This window comes from Phocoena sinus, chromosome 3 (genome assembly GCF_008692025.1).
Source record: "Phocoena sinus isolate mPhoSin1 chromosome 3, mPhoSin1.pri, whole genome shotgun sequence".
NCBI lineage: Eukaryota > Metazoa > Chordata > Mammalia > Artiodactyla > Phocoenidae > Phocoena > Phocoena sinus.
This window is the reverse complement of record NC_045765.1, coordinates 139,100,704-139,124,660: the sequence shown is the minus strand read 5'-3', so window position 1 is coordinate 139,124,660 and position 23,957 is coordinate 139,100,704. Positions and strand designations below refer to the sequence as shown.

At 39.2% G+C, this 23,957-nt stretch overlaps 1 protein-coding gene across 1 annotated transcript in view; it reads right to left on the bottom strand.

Moving 5' to 3' along the window:
• OXCT1 (3-oxoacid CoA-transferase 1) overlaps positions 1–23,957 on the bottom strand; it is a 142,747-nt gene that overhangs the window by 22,111 nt on the left and 96,679 nt on the right. The window contains exon 14 of the mRNA XM_032626760.1: positions 6,863–6,952. Coding sequence (XP_032482651.1) covers positions 6,863–6,952 — 90 coding nt within the window. The remainder of the gene's footprint in view (positions 1–6,862; positions 6,953–23,957) is intronic.

Below are 23,957 nucleotides of genomic sequence, written 5' to 3'. Positions count from 1 at the left end.
CTGAAAATTATCTCAAGGATGCTTCCAAGAAAGCATTTTTAGCAACTCTTTTATATTTGCTGGCTTTTGGTAACACATTTGGTCCAAAATAAAAAGGATTAATAAATCTCATTTACTTTTTATAATTCCTCTGCACAAAAAGCAAAGACAAGGTAAAACAGTATTCAAGATTTCTAGGGCTTCCCTGGTGGCGCAGTGGTTGGGAGTCCGCCTGCTGATGCAGGGGACATGGGTTCGTGCCCCGGTCCGAGAGGATCCCACATGCCGCGGAGCGGCTGGGCCTGTGAGCCGTGGCCGCTGGGCCTGCGCGTCCAGAGCCTGTGCTCCGCGGCGGGCGAGGCCACAACAGTGAGAGGCCTGCGTACCGCAAAACAAAAAAAAACAAAAAAAAAAGATTTCTATATGACACTGCTATCAGATATGAATTGGACTTAATAAAAATATTATTCACAAAGATTTATTCTCAACTTCATAACAAAAAAATGATACAAATGAACTTATTTACAAAACAGAAACACAGACTCAGACCTAGAGAATGAACTTATGGTTACCAGGGGGGAAGGTTGTGGAGGAGGGATAGATTGGGAAGTTGGGATTGACATGTACACATTGCTACACTTAAAATAGATAAACAATAAGAACCTACTGTATAGCACAGGGAACTCTGCTCAATATTTTGTAATAACCTAAATGGGAAAAGAATTTGAGAAAGAATAGATACATGCATACGTGTAACTAAATCACTTTGCTGTACGTCTGAAACTAATACAACATTGTTAATCAACTATACTCCAATATAAAAATTAAAAAATAAATTACATTTTAAAAAAAGCAAAGACAAGGTAAAACAGTATTCAGGATTTCTATATGACACCTTTGCTATCTGATACAGATTGGACTTAATAAAAAACATTATTCACAAAGATTTATTCTCAACTTCATAACAATATAATTATGACTCTTTTTATCCTTTAGAATCCAGCCCTCCTACTGTAATACAAATAAAAACTAAGCCTGTTTTAGAAATAGCACTCTCATTTATGTTCTCAAAAATAGGTACCAGACCTTTGCCTGTTTCCAATAAATGACAACTATGACTGAATTTCTTTGTTTTTGTGCTCTGAGAGTTATACCCTTAGGAACACATTTCCAGTACACAATACTAAGAACAAAACACTTTCCTTTATATTGTTAGTGGTGATGGTATTTGCCAGACAGAAAAGTTTAGTAACAGAAAACGGAGGGGCTGGGTACATAGGCTCTCAGTTTGCTTTTGCTCTTAATTTTCTACTTGACTTTTATGGGAATGTTTAACCCCTATGAAATTTGGTTGGTTTACCTCTGGAAGGGGAATAATAAGACCTACCTCACAAGAGTATTGTAATGATAAAATAAAGGCAATAAACATGTAACTGCTTGGAAAAAGTTAGAAGTGCTCTATATGTTCAAAGTATCATTATTATTTGAAGAACTAATGAGTTCAACAATTATTGATTCCTAATATGCACCAGGCATGATTTTCCTTAGTTGTTATGATAGAAAGAGACCCTGCCCTCATGGAACTTCCATTCTAGTGAAGAAAGGAGATGAAGAATCATCAGAAGAGGGGGGAATTCTGTTTTTATAACAGTCAGGGAAAGCTTCTCTGGTACCCTCAGCAGAGGCCTGAGTGAACAGAGGAAGTGAGCCATGTAGATATCTGAGGAAGAGCTTTCCAGACATAGACAATAACAAGTGCAAAGGCCCTGAGGCAGGAGGATGCTTGGAATGTTCCAGAAACTTACAGGAAGAGAGTCTGGCTGGAGCTCAGTGGGCAAGTGGGAGAATCCTAGTAGATGGAGTCAGAGAGGTACTGGGATTGAAGCTGACAAGCCAGGGAGGGCCTTAGGGACAAAGTATAAGGAACTCTGAACTTGAATCTAAGGGAGATGGGAAGCTGTAGAGGGTTTCTGAGCCCAGGAAGAAGTGCTATAACATGATTTATATTTTTAGAACATCATTCCTACCACTGTGTGGAGGATAGACTCTGTGTGTGTGTGTATTTCCACCCAGCTCTTCTCCCTCTGCTCTCTGACAACAGGGACCTAATTGTAAATCCCTCAGCATGCACTGCCCTTTCACACCCCAGTGCCTACTCCCTTGACCTGAAACACACTAGTCCCTTCAAACCCTGCCCCATCCTTCAGATCTCCATGCAAATGCTACATCTCATGGGAAGCACTCTGTTTTGTACACTCTTTCTATTTTAAGTATTGGTTTCTATGACTCTATCCTCATGAGACTCTGACCTGCCTAAAGGAAGGACTATGCCTTTCTATTTTTCATTTCCTCAGACCCTATCATAGTGCCTGACACATAGTAGGCCCTCAATAAATATTTGATGCCTGTATAAACAAGTAAATTAACATACTCACATAAGATAATTCTGCCAAATTTCAAGACAAAGCCTCGAAGAATATACATTTAGTCATTCATCATGTCTAGAGGATGGAAGACGTTAAGCCAGCAAATTCACAAAGTGTTGGCTCATTTATATATGATGGTGTAGAGGTAGGAGTGAGTCAGATAAAGGGGGAAGGGGAACAGAATGTGGAAACACCTAAGAACAGGAAACAACATGAATGTGGAGATCCTAGCAGAACTGAAGCCCTGGAAACAAGGATAAAGTAGGTTGCTGGGGAGCTGATGACAAAAGGCTGGCAGGCTAAGGTGAACTAAATAATGTGGACCTAACTCGATCCAGCTTTAGTTTGAGACCAGTCACTTTGGCAGTGGTGTGCTTGATTACCAGGAAAGAGGGTCAGTCTGGCAGGAGGAGAACCTTTGGGATGCTGCAACAGTGACCCATGTAGATGTGACAGGGACCTAAACAAGTAGAAATCCACAGGATGGAGCAGATTACAGGGGTATTGTAGATGCAATATGTACAGTGATAGGTATAGTGGGAGGGGCAGAAATTCCATGAGTACCTTTCCAGAGGGGGGCTGGGAGATGATCACTTCTCCAGTTGAGCTAGCAGATGGAAGATTTTTAGGGGAAACGATGATGATTTCACTTGTATAAGTGTTGCGGTTGAGGTAGCTATGGAACAACCAGGTGGAGGTGTCTAATAGGGAAAAAATATAGTTATAGAGCTCATTAGAGAATTCCAGTGAGGAAATAAGGATTAGGGAGCCACTGAGTGAAAAATAATATTTGGTGCCAAAGATTTAGAAAGCACCCAAGAAAGGTGCAGAGGGTGAGAAGTACAGAGGGCCAAAGATGAAGTTATGAGGAGTCCTGGAAGGAACTGATAAAGAGAAGGATGGGGCAGCTAGTGACCTAGGTTGGTGGGGCAGCTCTGCAGGCCTCAGCACGTGGTTTACAACTTTGGTTCCAAGGCTGATGTTGCAGTTAAGGCCTTTCTCAGAAGGCTAGAGGGGGACAAAAAATAGTCCAATGAAATCGGCTTTCTCTTTAAGGACATGACCCAGAAATTGCACAAATGCTCAAATCCCATTGACTTAAACTTGGTCACACAGATGAATCTACACGCAAGGGAATCTGGGAAATGTAGTCCGTCACTGGGCTACTCTGTGCCCAACTAAAACATGGGAAGATTCTAATACAAAAGGGAAGAAGAGGAGATGGGTAGTAGGGGGCACAATTCTGAGACTGTTTTCTTTTAAATATTTTGCTGATATCTATCTTAACAAGGACAGCTTTGACCAGGGAAAATGAAAAAGGGAAAGAGGTAATTCTGAAACTTAAAGCTTTCAGAAAAGGGCAGGTGTGGATGGGAACATAGGTGAGGATGCAGCATGGGATGATATGATGAACATGACTAGACCAAACTGAGGGAAACTCCTAGCTCTGCCACTTACCTGGACAAGTTTCTTACCTGCCTACATCCCAGCCTTACATCGGAGAGCCGCTGAGAGGTTTATAGATCCAGTATGTACAATGCCACACACAGGGCCTCGCACCTAGTAAAGACTCAAACTCCTACTCCTTTCCTTCATTTCTCCCAATTTTTAGAGGGCAAAAAAAGGACACGCCAAGAGATCAAAAGAAGCTTAAGTAAGAAGGTGGCTAGACACCAAAAACTCTGCCTACTTTGCAATTTTGCCTGGAACCCTGATGTCTAAGCTTAAATGAAAGCCACACTCCAAGGCCAGTCTGGCGCCAGTGCCTGCCACATGTCTCCAGAGGCAGTTTTAAGGCAAAGGAAATGTTATGCCAGTTACTCTAGAGCAACACAAGCAAGCAGCCAGGTTTCAAATACCAGAAGCTGCTGGCTGCTTGCAAAGACTTGCAAGGAAAGAGTTTCCTTTGTCTGATTAAAGCAACATTTTTAAAGGTCAAGTAATACTATATTTATAAGTGACCTGCATCTGTAACCCTACAGAGAAGAAAAGGAGCAGAAAGAAAAGCTGCACCTGAAGGCCAGTTGATGGCTCCACCCACTTACTGGGGAAAAAAAAAAAAAATCAGCAACACAAGAATACAAGATTATATTTCTTTTCTCAGGTTTTAATCTTTCACCGCAAACTTTCTATTCTGTGTCTTAGAAAACTCTGGGGATTCTCCCCCTAGGCTGTTCACTTACTCATAAGGCAGCAGAAGTTACCTGGCATATCTAAAAGAACAGGTCATTAACTGGAGAGGCCACCAGGAGTGAAAGACCTCGCCTCTCTATTTCCTTTCCAACCTCTACCAACCTTCAGGCAGACAAAAGATGCAGGAAAGAAGTGGTGAGGTCCCCGTGTTCCCTTGAGTTGGGCCAATAACAGTAAGTCCAGGTGAACAATGTACAGTAGCAACCACACATTCTGGGACCAAGAGTACAAAGTGAAGATGGCAAGAAAAGAAACTTCTGTTGGTTAGTTTTCAAGGTTATCTATTAAGTATAAACAAATCACTATTATTATTTTAATCACAAATATATTTTTTGTTAGTTTGTCCAAATGAAAGTATGTAGGGAAAAATATCTAACTTCAGTTCTGGTCTAAAACTTAGTGCCAATTTCCCCACTGAGAGAAGAAGAAGAAGAAACGCTAAAAAACATTATCTTGCTTCTATGAAAAGCTTTAATAAGGGACTTCTAATTGGAAGTTTGAAGCACAATTTTTCCTCTGTCAGAAATTCCAGCTGAGGAGAAAGAAAACACTTTGGGGGAAAAAAAGAGAGAGAAATACAGGCCTAATGTTTTGAAAACAAATGCACAAAAATAATCTGAAATGAGTCGGACTTCAGTGCCTATGTGTCAACATTAAAGTAACAGCAAAAGGAAAGTCGGAAAGAGTTTTCTCCAAATGGACATTATGTTCCAGAAAACCTTTGGATTTGATTTGCATGCACGGCATCCTTTTGCCTCTGAAATGAAGTATTTTGGATGCTTTTGCCAGGCATCATCGCTCAGTAGTCACCTGTGTTGGTTTCATTTCTATTGTCCCATATTTATGCTTCACTGCTCACTTCACTGTTTACTAAGCAATTTATGATAATTTCATATTTATTACAGTTTTCACAATGAAACTGTTTCATGGCACCCATCACTCTGTAACAGAACTCCTTATGGGAAGCAAGTCGGATGCAAATCTTCCAGACCCACACTCTCCCACAATGCTGCATCACAAAATAAAAAAGGGCAAACAACTACCACTTCCACTCAAAATAGCAGGTATCAAGGTGAGAACAGGTAGCTTTTGTTTTAAAACTAAGAATTATAAAGGAGAATGAGCAAAGGTATAGAGGGTGAAGAGGGTACCTGACACCCAATATCAACTTTGCAAATCATCAGAAGCCCAGGGATTCAGGTGGGGAAGGCAATTAAGCTCAGTTGTTTCAAAGACAATGACTTGGGATAGGAAGAAAGTCATACTGATAACTCGGTATTTAGAAGACTGGGCTTTGGAGTCAGAGGTATCCAGGCCAAATCTCAGTTCCACTAGTTGTGTGACCTCAGGCAAGTTACTTAACCTCTCTGAAGCTCTGTTTCTGGACCCACAAAAATACTTATATCAAGTTCATGGGCTTTTACAGGCAAACATACACAGAGAGCTTAGTGCACAGTAAACTCAATGAATGGGAGCCATCACTATTACAGGCTGATGATATCATTATTAAATGTAAGTGCCATGCGGTCAATGATTCTTGTCTAGTTTTGGTCATTGCTAAATTCCAGCAGTGCCCCCCACATAATAGGTATTCAATAAACACTCAACGATTTATCAAAATAAAAGTATAATATTCTTCAGAATAGAACACTTGCTATCACCAAGTCCATCATTTTCTAACACTGTCTCAAAACGGCACCTCCACAGACTTGGTAAGAGGCCATATTGTCCACTTCAAAATAACTACTGTTAAAAACGCACATTCTGCTGTGTTTTTCATTTTGCACAGAGATAGCAACCACTATAATCATCTTTAAACCTGAATCAGAGAATTCCCATGTGGTTCAGCGGTGATGACTCCACGCTTCCACTGCAGGGGACACGGGTTCGATCCCTGGTCGGGGAACTAAGATCCCACATGCCACTGGGTTTGGCCAAAAAAATAAAAATAAAATAAAAATATCTATAAACCTGAATCAACACATCTGCCCTAACATCTTTTCACTGCTTTTGAAGACATTATAGCTTTTACTTAATGTGTGTGTGAGACAAATAATCAAAGAACACCCTGATGTTTGCTTCAAAGTTAAAACAAACATTTAGCTGAATGATAATAAATAATGGTCTTTATTTGTAATGTTTTTCTCTAAAATATAAACGCTATCAAGCTGAGTGATCCAGAGAAAACAATAAAAACAACGGTCGTATGACCTGGTGTACAGGGTTTCAGTGTAGTGTGAATTTCCAAAAGCAGCTCTCATTACCTTTGCAGAGTGCTCCATGGTGACCACCACTTTGGTTTTGGCACTGGACACTAGATCCATAGCCCCTCCCATTCCTTTCACCATCTTCCCCTGCAAAACAAACAGAAAATAAGAAGTACTTCTTGGGACTTCCCTGGTGGTCCAGTGGTTAAGAATCAGCCTTGCAATGCAGGGGACACTGGTTCGATCCCTGGTTGGGGGAATGAAGATCCCATGTGCTGCGGAGCAACTAAGCCTGTGTGCCACAACTAGAGAGATGCCCGTGCACAACAAAGAGCCCACATAATGCAACGAAAGATCCCGCGTGCCTCAACTAACACCCAACACAGCCAAAAAATAAATAAATATTAAAAAAATAAAAAGAAGTAATTCTCTTTCACCTTTTTAGTATGTGGCAGAACAAAATTAACTTGCAAGAAGCCGCCGCTGGAATAATTAGTGGAAAAAACTCACTGACCTGCATTGCTTAGTACTTGAGCTTTATGACCTTAATATCCTGTTGTTCTATTATTCTATGGCTGAAGAATAAGTTCAGGATAAATATTATGATGTTACATTCACTGAGTATGGCTAACATTACTTTGTCAACGCTATATTAGCAATATGTCAATCATTGGATAAGAAAAAACTCAAGAACCTTTCCAAAATTCTGGGCACATTACTCTTATTACAATAATATGAGACTGAAATCCACATGCCCCTGACATTCATTTCTTTCTTTTTAAACATATACTTGGCACCACTGAGTCTTCAATCACAGACACTTTCTAAAGCACTTTCTTGGATTTCCTGCAGATTAAAATACCATTAGGTAATAAACTAAGGCATTAGTGGTGTTTCCCTAGTAATGATTAATATGAAAGGTGGGTCTGTCTTTCTAAAACCTGGCACTTATCTTGCTCTTAGAAAAATACAACAAAACAAAACAAGAAAATATATTTCTGTTAAGCAAAAACAGAAGCAGACTTCAGGATCCTTTCACCAAGACCATTCTATTTTTGTTCATCTATCTCCTCATTCATTAAACATTTACCAACCACCTTCTCTGTGCCACACACTCTGAATAATTCCCACTGTCTAGTCTGTCTCCTGGTTACAGAGTTTTGGAAAAAGCAAGTGTCCCCAGAGATGATGAAATAAATTCTTACTCAAGTAGATTGAAAACAAATGTTTCTAACATTGAAACCTCCTGAAAATTTAATTTATTTTTTTCCTCTTGCTGATTTGACAGTAAACTCTTCCAGGGCTTTCAGCTCCTTTCCCATAATTTCATACCTCTAAGGAAATCAGGCAATACACTCACATCTGGCTTTAAGACACGGTCTCAAATCCCCTGATTTCAGAAACATTTTAGAGGTCAGTGCAACACTGCACGAACATGAATTAGATGGGCAGTATAAAACAAAGGAGTAAGTAGTCAGGACATCTTCATGGTTTGGAGCTTGCCACTAAATGACATTGGGAAGCAGCTGGCAATGGTTGGGAGGTGGTGCAAGAAAGGAGTGGAAGGGACAAAATGAGTCTGTCTTCAGACATGTAAGGTTGCCATGAAGCAGAATATCCATGTGGAAATGTGTAATTTTATACTTCTATAAGCCATACCGTCATCCTTAGCTGCAATTTTAATAAGTAAAGCACCAGGTCATAACATTTCTGAAGAGAACACTGATACTTTATGGTACAAAATATGGATAAGTTAGAGATGGAAGCAATGAATGTCTATCATAAACTCCAACACTAAGGACGTTTGGGATTTTTAAAACATCAAAAGACACTAAAGCTATTCCATTTAAACATGTCTCAACATGTTCTTGCTGTGGTGAGAACATCCAACCAGTCTGAGCTTCCATAGATAGTGTCCTTGGGCAGACTAAGAGTGTAAGTGCCAGAAGAAAGAGGAAGCCAAAGAAAACCAGAAACCAAGCTAGTGTGTTAAACATTCCTTGGATTAAAAAAAAAAAAATTCCTTGAATTAGAATATACCACAGGCAAATTTTGTCCCCTGTGACACAATGATACTGGTAAAGCTTATGACAGCTTCTAACAGGAAGCTTGTCCATTTTAGGTGAATCTGATGTACATATTTTAAATCATCGTCAGTTATTTAAGAAAGATTTATAGAGCACGAGTTGGGTACATAACACTGTACTGGCAGGAATATAAAGTGCTATAAAACAAGTTGGAAAGAACCATCTCTTTGTGTCTGTTAGAAAGAACTGTATCTCTTGACTCAATGTAAATGAACAGTCTTCATCACTCAAAGAGATTCAAGTGGTCTCATGTCTTGTCTTCAAAGCACACGCTACAAATTTCAAAGCACTATTTTGATACTTACATGTTTGTTTCCAAGACTAAAAAATGCACAAGATTAGGTGCAGAACACCTGAGATCTATTAACCCACTGTGTGACATTTGCAAAACACCAAATCTCTTTGTATTTAGGCTCATTATCTATAATCCAGGAATAAGAATATCTGCCCTATCATAAAGTTGTTATGAGGAATGGATGTGGAGTAAACAGAAATTTATAAATTTATTGCCTTACATCTTCAGTCAATTCATTTTACTGAGTGTCTAATATGAGCCTGTACTGTACTGGGTGCTGGACTTAGAGATGATCAAGACAGGCTTCTTTTCTCATAAACTTCATCACTGGGGGAAGGGAAAGCATCCATGAGTAATTAAAGAGACTTGAACCAAACTTCTTCCCTCTAAAAGAAGCATTCCCCACCTCTTCCTCATCCCCAAGGTAGAGCTAAGTGCCTTTTCCCTGTATCCTTGGCACTATTTGGTATGTAATTCTGTCACAGTGAATTTCAACTCTTTTCTTTCTTTCACCGTATTATTATTATTGTTACTGCATTATAAGTGCTTAGATGAATGAGTGGATGAATGGCTTCAAGTAACATAGGTATGTTCAAGTTCTAGCAGAGCACTCAGGATGCAACTGCTAACTGTGCCTGGAGAGGCAGGAATGGGAGGAAGAGGCTCGGCAGGATGTCACAGAGGAGGTGTTTCACCAAAGTCTGCCAGATGGGGAAGAGAACAGCAGTGTCTCCTAAGAGAAAGCGTTTCTAGCAGGTTAACCGGAAAACCTCCAAATATTTGGTTTTTGTATTTTTTAAGTACGTTCATTGTATTAGAAAAAGAAATGAAAACATTTTTTTCCATTTCAATTCCCAAGTGATTTCTGAAACAGAATCAATTACTAAAGGAAAATAATTTATTCTATCTATACCAGAAGAAAAAAAGAGATATAAGACATCCTCTCTGAAGCAAGTGGGAAATTCAACGCCACCTTTCAGCCCGGATCAGCAGGCACTCTTCTGGGAATCAACTACTTATATATCCCAGTTCTCTACTGCAGCTGGGGTAGCCATGTGCCTGAGTGCTAGACAATGGAAGAGAGGGAGGTGCTACCTGTGGTTTCAGGCTCTGGCCCATAAAAACCTCTCATGTGTAATCCTTCACGCTCCTTCACCTTCTGCAATGTGGACACTGACATCCAAGGTGTCCTCACAGATGACTAAGCTTCCCTCAGGCTGGGTCCTTAAATGACCACGTGTAGCAGAGCCCACTTACTCAGAAACACACTGCACTGCTCAATATGAGTGAAAAACACAGGGTGCTAAACCACTGAAATCGGGAGGCTTATTTGTTACAGCAGCTGGTGTGACTAATACAGTGGTGTGTTGCCCAAATGGATTCTATGGAAGGGAAAGAATTGTGTAGAATTAGAACTGTTACAGCTGCATAACAGAGGGGGGACCTGAGAAGGCCTCTTAAGGAGATGTTTTACCACTGCTCTTTGAGGGAGGTGACTATGCCAGATACTGTCCTCGGCACTGTTATCTACCTCTTTATCCAAATGTCCAGCACACTGCTTGACATTTGATAGAGCTGAGATACATATCTTACCTCCGTCTTCATCTCCCTCCCAGAAACCCAACATCCTAATCAATATACAAAATAAAAAGCTGATAAAAGAGAGAAGTTAAGGAGCTAAAAATATACCTTTAAATAAATCACGAGAGAGAAGTGATACGGAAAAAAAATAGGCCTATAATGAAGAGATTATGGTCATGATTGAAGCACTGGGCCAGGGTGACACAAAGCGTGGCTTTCTTTTAAATCTCATCAGCAAACATACATTTCTTGAATGGGGCAACTTTAGTTCTAAAATGTATTCTGGCTAGCATAATGGAGAGATGATTGCTGGATACTCATTTCATAGCCAACTCATTTTTTTTCAGTTAAGGACTGACTCTGACATCAAGTATGAAAAGAATACTGCAATAAAATGCACTAGAACGCTGCACAATTACAAAACTTTTCTATAAAGATACTGACTCAACTGTTATCCTCCATTCACAAATATTTTCAGGGTCTATTATGAACCAGGAACTAAGGAAGAATTAGGAATAAAAAATGAACATGATCGGGCTTCCCTGGTGGTGCAGTGGTTGAGAGTCCGCCTGCCGATGCAGGGGACGCGGGTTCGTGACCCAGTCTGGGAAGATCCCACATGCCGCGGAGCGGCTGGGCCCATGGGTCATGGCCGCTGGGCCTGCGTGTCCGGAGCCTGTGCTCCGGAATGGGAGAGGCCGCAGCAGTGAGAGGCCCGTGTACCGCAAAAAAAAAAAAAGATCTACCTTTTTTCTAGAAAATATATTTAAACCAAAATCAATATTTTAAATATATTTTTATTTACTTCGATCCTATTTCCTAATATCAGAATTTTAAAGAAAGTGAAAGAAATTGTTAAAATGCCATTTAAAATAAAACATACTGAAAATGATTCTTGCCATCATTTTTATCATAAGTATATAAATAGTAATGGCTTATTTTCAGATTTGTTACCTCTAAGTATTCTGCTCTTAAGTGAGAAACAATGTACAATCTACAGAAACAATTTTTAAAGCATTTTAAACTAATGCTATGTGCACCACTGGAAAATGTGAATCAACTGTAAGAAAAAGGGAAAAATAGCTGTGATTTATTTATAAAACTAGGGCTTGTTGTTTAATATTAAACACCAGAGCATTAAGTATCCACCTCAATCCAAATGTAAGCCTCTTTATTTCTATCTCACTTTCCCATTATTAAAAAATGTTCTAGGAAAGAAAGTGGTCTCTAAACATGTTCCTAGCTAAAGAGCAGGAGAGAGGGAAAATAGAAACATGATATCAACATTTGTTTAAATACAAAGAGAGATGTTATAAAAGATTTTAAAAATTTGCCTTAGTTTAGCAAAGTTATAACAAAGGTACAGCAGAAGATTTCTCTTTTCTGTTATACTTTGTATTCAAAACCAAGAAAAATGTGATTTTCCTTTCCAAGTTTAATTGTATTTCCCAGGACAGGTGAACTGATCATGTAAACCAATTAATATGTAACTAGAAATATAATAATATCTTTATTGCTAAGTAAGTTAACAAAATTGCTTATAACAAATATCAGTTATCAATCATAATATGGGCTAAAAAAAAAGCATGTCGGGCTTCCCTTGTGGCTCAGTGGTTGAGAGTCCGCCTGCCGATGCAGGGGACACGGGTTCATGCCCCAGTCGGGGAGGATCCCACATGCCGCGGAGCGGCTGGGCCCGTGAGCCATGGGTGTTGGGCCTGCGCGTCCGGAGCCTGTGCTCCGCGGCATGTCAGAAAAGCAGCACTTGGATAAATTCAAAATTTCATTTTAGTAAGCGCTGTTGCTCCTGTTCTCTCCGAGATCTTGTTTAAATTATCCCCTCTTCACAGCTCCTCCACCCTCCCCCTCTCCACAGCCCCTCTCTATATATTCTTCAACACATTGAAGTCCAGTTTCTCCTTGACCATGCCCTTGAAGTGAGAACTACTCAATCCAGTCTCTAATATTTAATCATTTGATTCAGTACACACTTTGTAGGTTTACTTTATACACTCCTGAAACTTTCTACTACATTTTACACTGTATTCCATCAACATCTGTAAATTCTCTATACTCATCGGCTTCCATGGTATAATACCTCCTACCTTGAGGCTTTCAGGCTCCTTTCTAGCATCCTTTTCCCACACCAGCTTTGTGTTGGCCAACTTAAAGCTCTGCCCTTGGCCTCCTGCTCTTATTGACACTTGCTCTCCACGAGTGACTTCATCTATACACTTATGATATAAACCGGCCCTATCTCTGATGATTCCTAAAGCCACATGTCTAGCTCAGATCTTCCCTGAGTTTCAGATTTCAATATCCAAAAACTTCCCAGTCACCCTGTAGCACAATCTGCTGGCTGATTCCCCAAATTGTTTCTTCTTGTTCCTGGGCACAGAGGCCACATTTCCCAGCCGTCCCTGAAGTTAGGACTAGTCATATGAATAAGTTCTGACTAATGGAACGGGGTGAAAGTGATATATAACACTTGCAGGGCTGGACCATAAAAACTTCAAGAACAATGCTCCATGCCCTTGTCTTTTCTGCAAACTACATGTTGAAGATGGTGCAGCCACGGAATGGAAGGAATCTCAATCCCTGAATTACTACACAGAAGAGAGCTGTCTGCAAATCAGGGATATTCACTTTGGTTCTATGTGAGTGAGAAATAAAAACTTCTGTTATCTTATGTTAATTATTCATGCCTCAACTCAGTATGGTCCAAAGTAAATTAAGCATCTTTATCAAGGCAAATCTCATCTGCCCACCGATTTCCTATTTCAGTCAGTGGCCAATCAACCATCTCAGGATCCAAATCAGAAACGTCTTTATCTCTTGCCTCTCCTTCATTATCCGTGTACAATCAATGAATCATTCAATCACAAGGAACTTCTATTTTCCCAATATTTCTTGAACTTGACTATTTCTCACCCTAGCTAAGATCCTTATGACTTCTCCGAGTGGTGTAACATCCCTCCAGTTAACCTATGTCGAGCCTTGTCCCTCTCAACTCTTTCCAACTCATCACCACAAAAATAATCTTCTTAAAATGAGCATTTTATATCATTCCTCTGCTTAAAACTTTTCACTAGTTCCCCAGTGGTTCAGGGTAAAGTCCAAGCACCTCACTCAGTCTGGCATACAAAACCTATGACAGTGTGGCCTGGACCCTCCTCACTGTCTTACGCTCCAGTTCCCATTTCTATCCCAGGAATAGTGAGTTGCTTGTCTACAGTGTATGGCTTCATACTATGCTGTAAGGTCCCACCCTCATTCTATCAGGTGTGCTCCAGCTCACCCTTAACGCATCAAATCATGACTACCTCTCCCAGGAAGCATCCGCATGCCCCTGCCCCCACCCCATCAACAAGAGAGATGAGGGGCCTCTCTCGGGTGCTCTCACAGCATCCTTGCTTATCCCCACTATAGAGTTTGCCCCATGACCTGCATTAAGATCAGAGCTGATGTTTCACTGGCCAGCAGTGACAAGGCCATCCAGGTAGTTATAACTGAAATTCTTCCTCATGAGAGGCATCCCATCCCCCCTCTAACAAACCATGTCCCACCCACTACTGCCATCTAGCAACTTAAAACACAAGAGCAGGCCTCCAAGACCTATCCAGCTACGACGACCATGTGTTTTTTTTTGTTTTGTTTTTGTGGTATGCGGGCCTCTCACTGCTGTGGCCTCTCCCGTTGCGGAGCACAGGCTCCGGATGCGCAGGCTCAGTGGCCATGGCTCACGGGCCCAGCTGCTCCGCGGCACGTGGGATCCTCCCGGACCGGGGCACGAACCCGTGTCCCCTGCATCGGCAGGCAGACTCTCAACCACTGCGCCATCAGGGAAGCCCCGACTATGTGTTTTGATCGATCACATCTATTCTGATTCATCAGTACCTGTGCACTTAAGAAATCAATTAACTTCAAATGGGACAAATGAACCCTGTTCCTAGCTATTAACGACACTGATGCTCTCCTTTTACAAAAGTGTAAATACCGCTCAAGAGTGTCTCCGTCATTCACTTTTGAAACCTCAACTGCTCCAAGTAAAAAAAAAATCCCAATGTGCGTAAAATTGATTACAGGCCATTAACTCCACCTTTGTGCAGGAAATTACTAAGAATTTACTAAGTGAATAATTAAAAGTATAAAACTTTCACACTGTCTTTTCCTAAGGTGTAAGCAATGTATGATGAAGCTTCTTTTGGTTATAAATGAGGCACTTTGGATAGGTTAACTTCTTTGTACAAGGTCAGACAGACTGACTCTGATTACTTTGTTTGTTGGATTAATAAAATGGACAGCAGGAGAAAAACCCTATGTTATTCTTAGCTCTGTTGTGAAGCTATAGGTTCAGTTTTCATAGAGTCTATTCATTATTCTTCAAAGATGAAAACAAACATCAAATAAACTGGCTAGGTGAGTTTGCCTTGTTTTATCAGGCCTCCTACAGAAATAGAAAGAGTTTGAGCAAATGCTCCAGGACAGATATAAGGGGATTTGTTTTTATTTAACATGATTAAGTATTATTACTTAATAATAGTTCAGTAATAATTATATATTATGTATAAATAAGTTATTTAATTTATTAAATACAACTAAGCACCGGTGTTTCTGGCCCTGTACATTATCCAGAAACAGGATAAGCACAATATTTAAAAATCCAAGGATGTTATTTTCTGCATTAAGAGCCTCTTCTTTCCACTGGGTCACTGAGAGAAATGCATTGGAATCATATGCAATTGCCCCCACGTGACCACGTATGACCTACAAATACAGGAATTTCACATGGTTGGTTCAAACTTATGTTCTAATGGTGGGAACACAGATCCCATTTACTATCACACAGAATTTTTTTAAGGGCTTATATTATTTTTAGGAAATCCCAACAAAAATGACAGCTAAAATACAAACGGAAGAATAACAATCACTTTTATGTGTCTGCATGTACTAAAATATGTCAACATCCCTCAATAACTCACTCACGTGGAATATGAAATTATTACCATTCCTTTTGGAAACAGGAAATAGTCTTTCTCAGAAGTTTTATTTTCCGATTCTTCAAAGGGGTGTGGATTGTTTGGGATGAAGAGTGGGGGCAGTGAGCATAGAACCATGGGCAGAAGCAGACTTGCTCCATCACCTACTCCCACTGTCTGCAAAGCTCTAAAGAGCACAATTACAGAATTATTATAATTACACAGCCATCTCTGACAGCTGGATGGAATTTTCAGAGAGAGAGAAAGACAGGGACTAAAAGAACATTATTAAGGAATACATCAGAATCATTACCAGTGTTTTTAGCCACAGTAGAAAAGATTAAAAAATGTAGAAGATAATTTAAAAGCTAAACACACACACACACTTAAGAACAATTGTGAAAGAGCATGTTATGAATACTAAATGTAGGTGCTATATTAAGCAAGTTAGAGGGCTAGGTGAAAGAACATAAAACCATTTTGATTCTACACCAAATTAATAAATACTCTGTTTATTCCCAAGGTGTCCTCTAGATTCAGCTGATGACCCAGTTTAATGATTGCTAAGTACCCACTGAGAGTTAACAGCTATGAACATCCACAGCGAATTGATAACCCTTTGGTCATTGGTGGAAGTCTTTTAATTTCTTTCCTCCTAAGCCAGTCCTAATCTGTAAAATGGGTACCCAGTGCCTCTCAGATGTGAAGACAGTTCTCACCTCTGGTTTGCTAAGACAGCATACCTCACCTTCGGGATTGGGAGAACCATGGGTAACATCATTCCACAGAGATTCAGATCCTGGGACTAGTATGAGGTCTGAGTCCCAAGAGGGAGAAGCATAGCATCATTGCGAGAATGACCCACTTCGGGGGCAAAACAGAATGCCAAGGAGCCATGTCACTGTGGGTGGGTCCTAGCATCACAGGCATAGCATGGTTTTAGAAATCAATGACACAATTTCTCCTCTGAAGACCTTGGAACTGCAAGTGCATGGAAGGTAAAAATGGCTCCTCCTCAAACTGGGGAGAATGAGGTGGAAACCAAGAATTTTTTCAAACACTGAATCAGGTTAAAAAAATTACTTTGGGGGGGCTTCTCTGGCAGTCCAGTGGTTAGGACTCTAGGTTTCCACTGAAGGGGGTGCGGGATCGATCCCTGGTAGGTGTGGCCAAAAAATTTTTTTAAAAGCCTCTATTTAAAAAAAAATTACTTTGGGGAATTTGCCACAAACATTTTTGAAAGATACATAACGAGGGAAATTGAGGAAGCATTAATTTCTATCTTCTTATCTTTTTTCTTTCTTTTTTTTTTTTTTTGCGGTACGCGGGCCTCTCATTGTTGTGGCTTTTCCCATTGTGGAGCACAGGCTCCAGACGCGCAGGCTTAGCGGCCATGGCTCACGGGCCCAGCCGCTCCGCGGCATGTGGGATCTTCCCGGACCGGGGCACGAACCCGTGTCCCCTGAATCGGCAGGCGGACTCTCAACCACTGCGCCACCAGGGAAGCCCTATCGTCTTATCTTTTAAAGTCAACTGTGCCAGAGCAAGCTCTTAGATGGTGGGAGGGAGATGGGGGGGGGGTGGAGTGGGGGAATGGTTCTGGGACTAAAAGTGAAAAGTGAAGTGTCTTTAGAGAAAAGTAACAAGTAAAAAAAAAAAACACCGTTTTGGTGAACATCTTGATAATATAGAAATCAAAACACCAAGAACAGAATGAAAAAATAAAAGATATTCTTTTGAAGTAAAATACAAAGAAAAATCAGAAGAGGGTAGAAATATAAACATATAAACTTTAACTTATTTTTTGATATGCCAGTGCTTTAACTCCCTATACTTCATAAGTGACCTTTTAAGTTTCTGATCTTGGTGGTTTCAGTAACTTTATCTCTGTCTATAATACCAGAGACATAACATATATGACAAAACAGTATTAAAAATCAATGTGTTAGCAAAAAACTTGATTATTTCAGACCCATTTTCTATGGAGCCTAAGTTGAGATACATTTTAAATCTAATACATTCTCAGGTGAGTAGCAAGAGCTACAGTAACTGAGAAGAATTTTATTTCTTTTACTGCTATAACACCCTGTGGCAGAAATGACTTCATTCACATTCATCTGGAACTCAGGCATGGCAAATATTTGGAGCTGGGATGTACTAGCTAAAAAATCATTTTTATTCCCTAGAATGCCATTTTTAGGCTCCACATTTAGAAGGAAACACATTCTCTTGATAACCACCTGAGAAGGAAGGAGTTGCTTTTTCCTCTAACCAAAGTGAGCAGGTCTAAAATGCAAAGTTGTTTATCTTTATTATTCAAAACTGTACAAGTGTGGGTTCGCATGCATACATACATTACTTAGCTCTGTCCATTGAGAAGGTTTAGAAGCAATGACGTCCCAGTAGCAATAAGCACACCCAACACCCAGATCTTGGTTTCAAATACCATTCTCATATAAAAGAAACCAGGGCTCCTTGGAGAAATAGCTGATACTAGGAACATCTTGTAGTAACAGAAAGGAAGTACTTAACGAAAAATAAAAATAATGGAGTTGTATAGGAGCCTACGTGAAAAAACTCCCAATGGCCATAGTTGGCACAAGTTGAGCATGCAAATAAATAACATGGTATTGGATTATAACTCAAAGTATAAAATATACATTAGCCCATACTGCCATAAACAAATAAATGGTAGAGAAGAGACAAATCTTCTCTCTGGAAGAACTGCAAATAATACATAATACCCCTCTTTTAAGTGATCTTTGAGGGTGGGCTGAATCTACTGACATGCTTCTAAAGCATAAAGTATGGAAAGGGAAAAATAGTAACTTTATAGTGAACAAACCTGGTAAAGAGTACCTTAATCAAGTGATAAAGGTCAATGTCAACAGTGATATCATGTGGATAACCTAAATTCCCTAACTTGTGTGAAAAGGACACTTTACAATATAGTATTCTTCTAATACTATTCTAATACTATTCTATAGTATTCTTTCCAAAAACTCATAACCTCAGTCTAATGATGAGAAAAACATCAGGCAAACCCAGACTGGGGAACATTCTGCAGGACTTCTGGCCAGTACTTCTCAAGACTACAAGAGTCATGAAAAACAACTGGAAAGACTGAGAAAGTGTCACAGACCAGGGAAGACTAGGGAGATGTGACAACTAAGTGCCATATGGTACTCTGAACTGGATCCTGGAAAAGAAAGAGGACAAATTAATGGAAAAACCTGATAAAATCCAGATAGAGTCAGGAGTTTAATTAATATTAATGTACCTGAAAGACCTGTACACTGAAAACTATAAAACACTGATGAAACAAATTTTAAAAGGCACAAATAAATGGAAAGAAACTCCGTGTTCATGAGTTGGAAGACTTAATATTGTGAAAATGTCCATACTACCCAAAGTAATCTACAGATTCAAATCAACACCTATCAAAATATCAATGGCATTTTTTAACAGAAATTTTTAAAAATCCTAAAATTTACATGAAACCCCAAAAGACCCTGAATAGTCAAAGCAATCTTGAGAAAGAATAACAAAGCTGGAGGTATTATATTTCCTGATTTCAAAATATATTACAAAGCTACAATAATTAGAAAGGTATGATATTGGCATAAAAACAGACACATAGATCAATGGAACAGAATATAAGGCCCAAAATAAATCAACACATATACAGTCAATTGATCTTCAACACAGTTACCAAAAATATACAACAGAGAAAAGACAGACTCTTCAATAAATGGTGGTGGGAAAAATGTGTATCTGCATGGAAGGAATAAAATTGGGATCTTATAAGGATAACAAAAGGCAACAAAAGCAAAAATAGACAAGGGGGACTACATCAAACTACAAAGTTTCTGCACAGGAAAGGAAACAATCAACAAAATGAAAAAGCAACCTAAGAAATCGGAGATAATATTTGCAAACCACACATCCGACAAGGAGTTAATACCACAATATATAAGAAACTCCTTAACTCAACAGCAAAAAATCAAATAATCCAACTAAAAAATGGACAAAGGACTTGAACAGAAATTTCTCCAAAGAAGACATAACAAATGTCCAACAGGTATATGAAAAGATGCTTATAATCACCAACCTTCAAGGAAATGCAAATCGAAACAACGAAGTATTACCTCATACCTATTATCAAAAAAAAAAGTGGTGACAAGGATGTGGAGAAACTGGAACCCTTGAACACTGTTGGTGTGAATGTAAAATGGTGCAGCTGCTAGTGGGAAACAGTATGCAAGTTCCTCACAATAAAATAAATAGAACAACCAGATGATTCAGCAATCCCACTTTGGGGTATATATCCAAAAGAATTAAAATCAGGATATTGAAAAGATACCTGCACTACAATGGTTATTGAATCATTAATCACAATAGCCGAGATATAGAAACAACCTAAATGTCAACTGACAAATGAATGGGCAAAGAAAACATGGTATATACATACAATAGAATATTATTCAGCACTTAAGAAGGAAATCCTACCATATGTGACCATGTGGATGAACCTAGAGGACATTATACCAAGTGAAATAAGCCAGTCACTGAAGGACAAATACTGCATGATTCCACTTATGGGAAGAGTGGGAAATGTAGAGTTGTTCAATGGGTATAAAGTTTCCATTATACCCGGTGAATAAGCTCCAGAGATTGCTACACAACACAATGCTTATAGCTAACAATACTGTACTGTTAGGAGGGTAATCTCACATTAAGTGTTCTTACTACAATTAAAAAAAAAAAAAGCTGATTAAACCCCTCCCCCCTCAAATAGTAACGTACTACTGTGTGTTTTGTAGTTTTGACAAATGTACCACAGTAATAAAAGATTGTAATAATGAGGGAAATCAAGTAAGGCGGATATGAAAACTCTTTGTACTATCTCTGCAACTTTTCTGTATATCTAAAATTATTCCAAAATCCAAAGTTTATTTTTTTTAAACTTCAGTATATGGCTTGCTCCTGTGGTTTCTGTTTCTTCATCAAAATGAAAACAATACAGATTAGTTCTCAGATTTCCCTCTGTGAGGGCCTCTCCTACTAACTCTTTTAGCCTATTGCTAAAATGTTTTGTAAAATCTAGACTCTAAAAAAATTAATTTATGACAATTAAATGAATCTGTGCTTTGTTTTTAGGTATGATCTGTTTTCTTGTAAGTGAACTTTATTGCAATACAGAGTACACTAGCTTAACAAAGTCACAATTTAGTATCTGGATAAAGAATAAGAACGATAGTTCTGAGAACTGTATATGTGGGTTTTTCTTTGCTGTTGTTTTAATTTTCTTTTTACTTTTTGACACCCATTTCTCACACCTCCCACCCCCAGCCTCTAGCAACCACCAGCCTGTACTCTATATCTAATAAGCTTGTTTTTTGTTTTTCATTTTTTAGAGTCCACATGTAAGAGTGATCATACAGTATCTGTCTTTCTCTGCCTGACTTATTTCACTTAGCATAATGCCCTAGAGGTCCTTCCATGTTGTCATAAATGGTAAGGTTTCATTCTTTTTTATGGCAGAGTAATATTCCATTGTGTGTGTGTATGTATACACACCACACCTTCTTTATTCATTCATCCATACAGGGACATTTAGGTTGCTTCCATATCTTGGCTACTGTAAATAATCCCTCAGTGAACATAGAGGTGCATATATCTTTTCTCGTTAGCGTTTTTGTTTTCCTCAGATAAATACCCAAAAGTAGAATTGCTGGTTCATATGGTAGTTCTATGTTTAATTTTGGGGGGAACTTCCATACCATTTTCCACAGTTGCTGCACCAATTTACATTCCCATTAACAGTGCACGAGGATTCCCTTTTCTCCACATCCTCGCCAGCACTTACTTGTCTTTTTTTTTTTTTTTTTTCCCCCCGCTCCGCATGACTTGTGGGATCTTAGTTCCCCAACCAGGAATCGAACCCAGGCCCACAGCAGTGAAAGCACCAAGTCTTAACCACTGGACTGCCAGGGAATTCCCTTTCTTGTCTTTTTTATAATAGCCATTGTAACAGGTGTGAGGTGATAACTCATGTGGTTAATTTGCATTTCCCTAATGATTAATGATGTTTAGCATCTGTCCATGTACCTGTTGGCCATCTGCATATTTTCTTTGGAAAAATGTCTATTAATATCTTCTGTCCACTTTTAAATCAGATTGTTTTTCTGCTATTGAATTATATGAGTGCTTTATATATTTTGGATATTAGCCCCTTATCAAACACATGATTTGCAAATAATTCCTCCCATTTGGCAGGTTGCCTTTTCATTTTGTTAATGATTTCCTTTGCTGTGTTTTATTTTTCCCAATAAATAAACTTTGCCATCCACGTCACCATTATTTTGAGAAGCCTGTTCTGATGTTAGATAGCTTAGGTTTCTGATAGAACACTTTTTTCAAAAAATTAAAACATGGTAATGAGGACCTTTTAAAACAATGTTCTGCAACCATATTATTGCAAGTTTGAAAAAGTTAGGACTGGACCTTTGTTCTATGATATATAATTACCATTTCTACTTTTTACTATTGCTATTTCATTTTTCTTGTTATGGCTTACTTTTTCCATGCTGAGCCTCTTTTAATAAACACAATTTTATGAAGATAATTCCTCATTACGTAAACAGTACTTACAGAAAGTAAGTAGACATTATTTAAGTTTCCCTTACAGAAAAGACAAAATACAACAATGAAAAGTTAAACAAATTACCTGAAGTTATAAGAACAAATCAGAAAAGAACTGAAGTCTTTCCCTAACTTCTAGAAAAAGGTAATTGAATCACCATAGAAGACGCTTCCTATTTTAAAATGTCCATTATGTTGGACTTATTGCACTATTTTTCTTTCTTATTGTTCCTAATCTGATGGATGGTGTTAATTAATTTAGTTAAGAGACAGACAGCAAGCCTAGAGATGCCCTGTGTAGTTTCAGTTTAGACAAAGTCTAAAAATACAGTTGGATCTTTTAGGACTAAAATTTAAAAACTTTCCAAATGTGCTCATCAACAAACCATTTATCTTTCACCAACCTGAAAGCCATGATTTAAGCAAATTAAATTTCCTAAAAACTACATGATTATGAGAAGCCACATTCAGGATGGAAAATGTTAGCTGAGTAATAAGTTTATTTTTCATAACATCCTGGCAGTAAGAAAAATGTTGCATTTTTTAAGGGAGCTAGTTTGTTTGTGGATTAGTTTTTCAGGGTCTGATTATTTAGATGATATGCTTATTTTTCTTCATTTTACTGTGCACTTCTTTGGCCCTTTATTATCTGATAATAAGTACATGATCTCTACCAGAAGGTGGTGTTTCCAAAAACAAAAGACCCAAATCATAATATCAATTCACCAATCAGAAATTGCCTTATCGAAGACTGTTAAGGTTCAAAGCTATAACTATAATCCATAAATATGCAAATCAGATGAGAGGCTAAAACATGTCAAATCTCAAGAACTTGAGTTAAAGCTTATGAGCCTGCCTCAAAGGACTCTGGGACTTCCTGGGTGGCGCAGTGGTTAAGAATCCGCCTGCCAACGCAGGGGACACCGGTTCAGTCTCTGGTCTGGGAAGATCCCATACGCCACGGAGCTACTAAGCCCAGGTGCCACAACTACTGAGCCTGTGCTCTAGAGCCCGTGAGCCACTACTACTGAGCCTGAATGCCACAACTACTGATGCCTGTGCACCTAGAGCCCGTGCTCCGCAACAAGAGAAGCCACCTCAATGAGAAGCCCATGCACCGCAAAGAAGAGTAGCCCCCGGTCGCCACAACTAGAGAAAACCCGCGCACAGCAGCGAAGACCCAACACAGCCAAAAATAAATAAAATTTAAAAAAAAAAAGTAGAATTTAGCATTAAAAACAAAAAGGACTCTGTGCCAGGTCTTCATGCAAAACATATTTACTTTTTTTTTTTTTTTTTTTTTTTTGTGGTACGCGGGCTTCTCACTGTTGTGGCCTCTCCCGTTGCGGAGCACAGGCTCCGGATGCGCAGGCTCAGTGGCCATGGCTCACAGGCCCAGCCGCTCCGCGGCATGTAGGGATCTTCCTGGACTGGGGCACGAACCCGTGTCCCCTGCCTCGGCAGGCGGACTCTCAACCACTGCGCCACCAGGAAAGCCCCATATTTACTCTTCTTATGCATGACTGTAACAAGACTGGTAATCTGGTTTTCCATCCAAAATTATA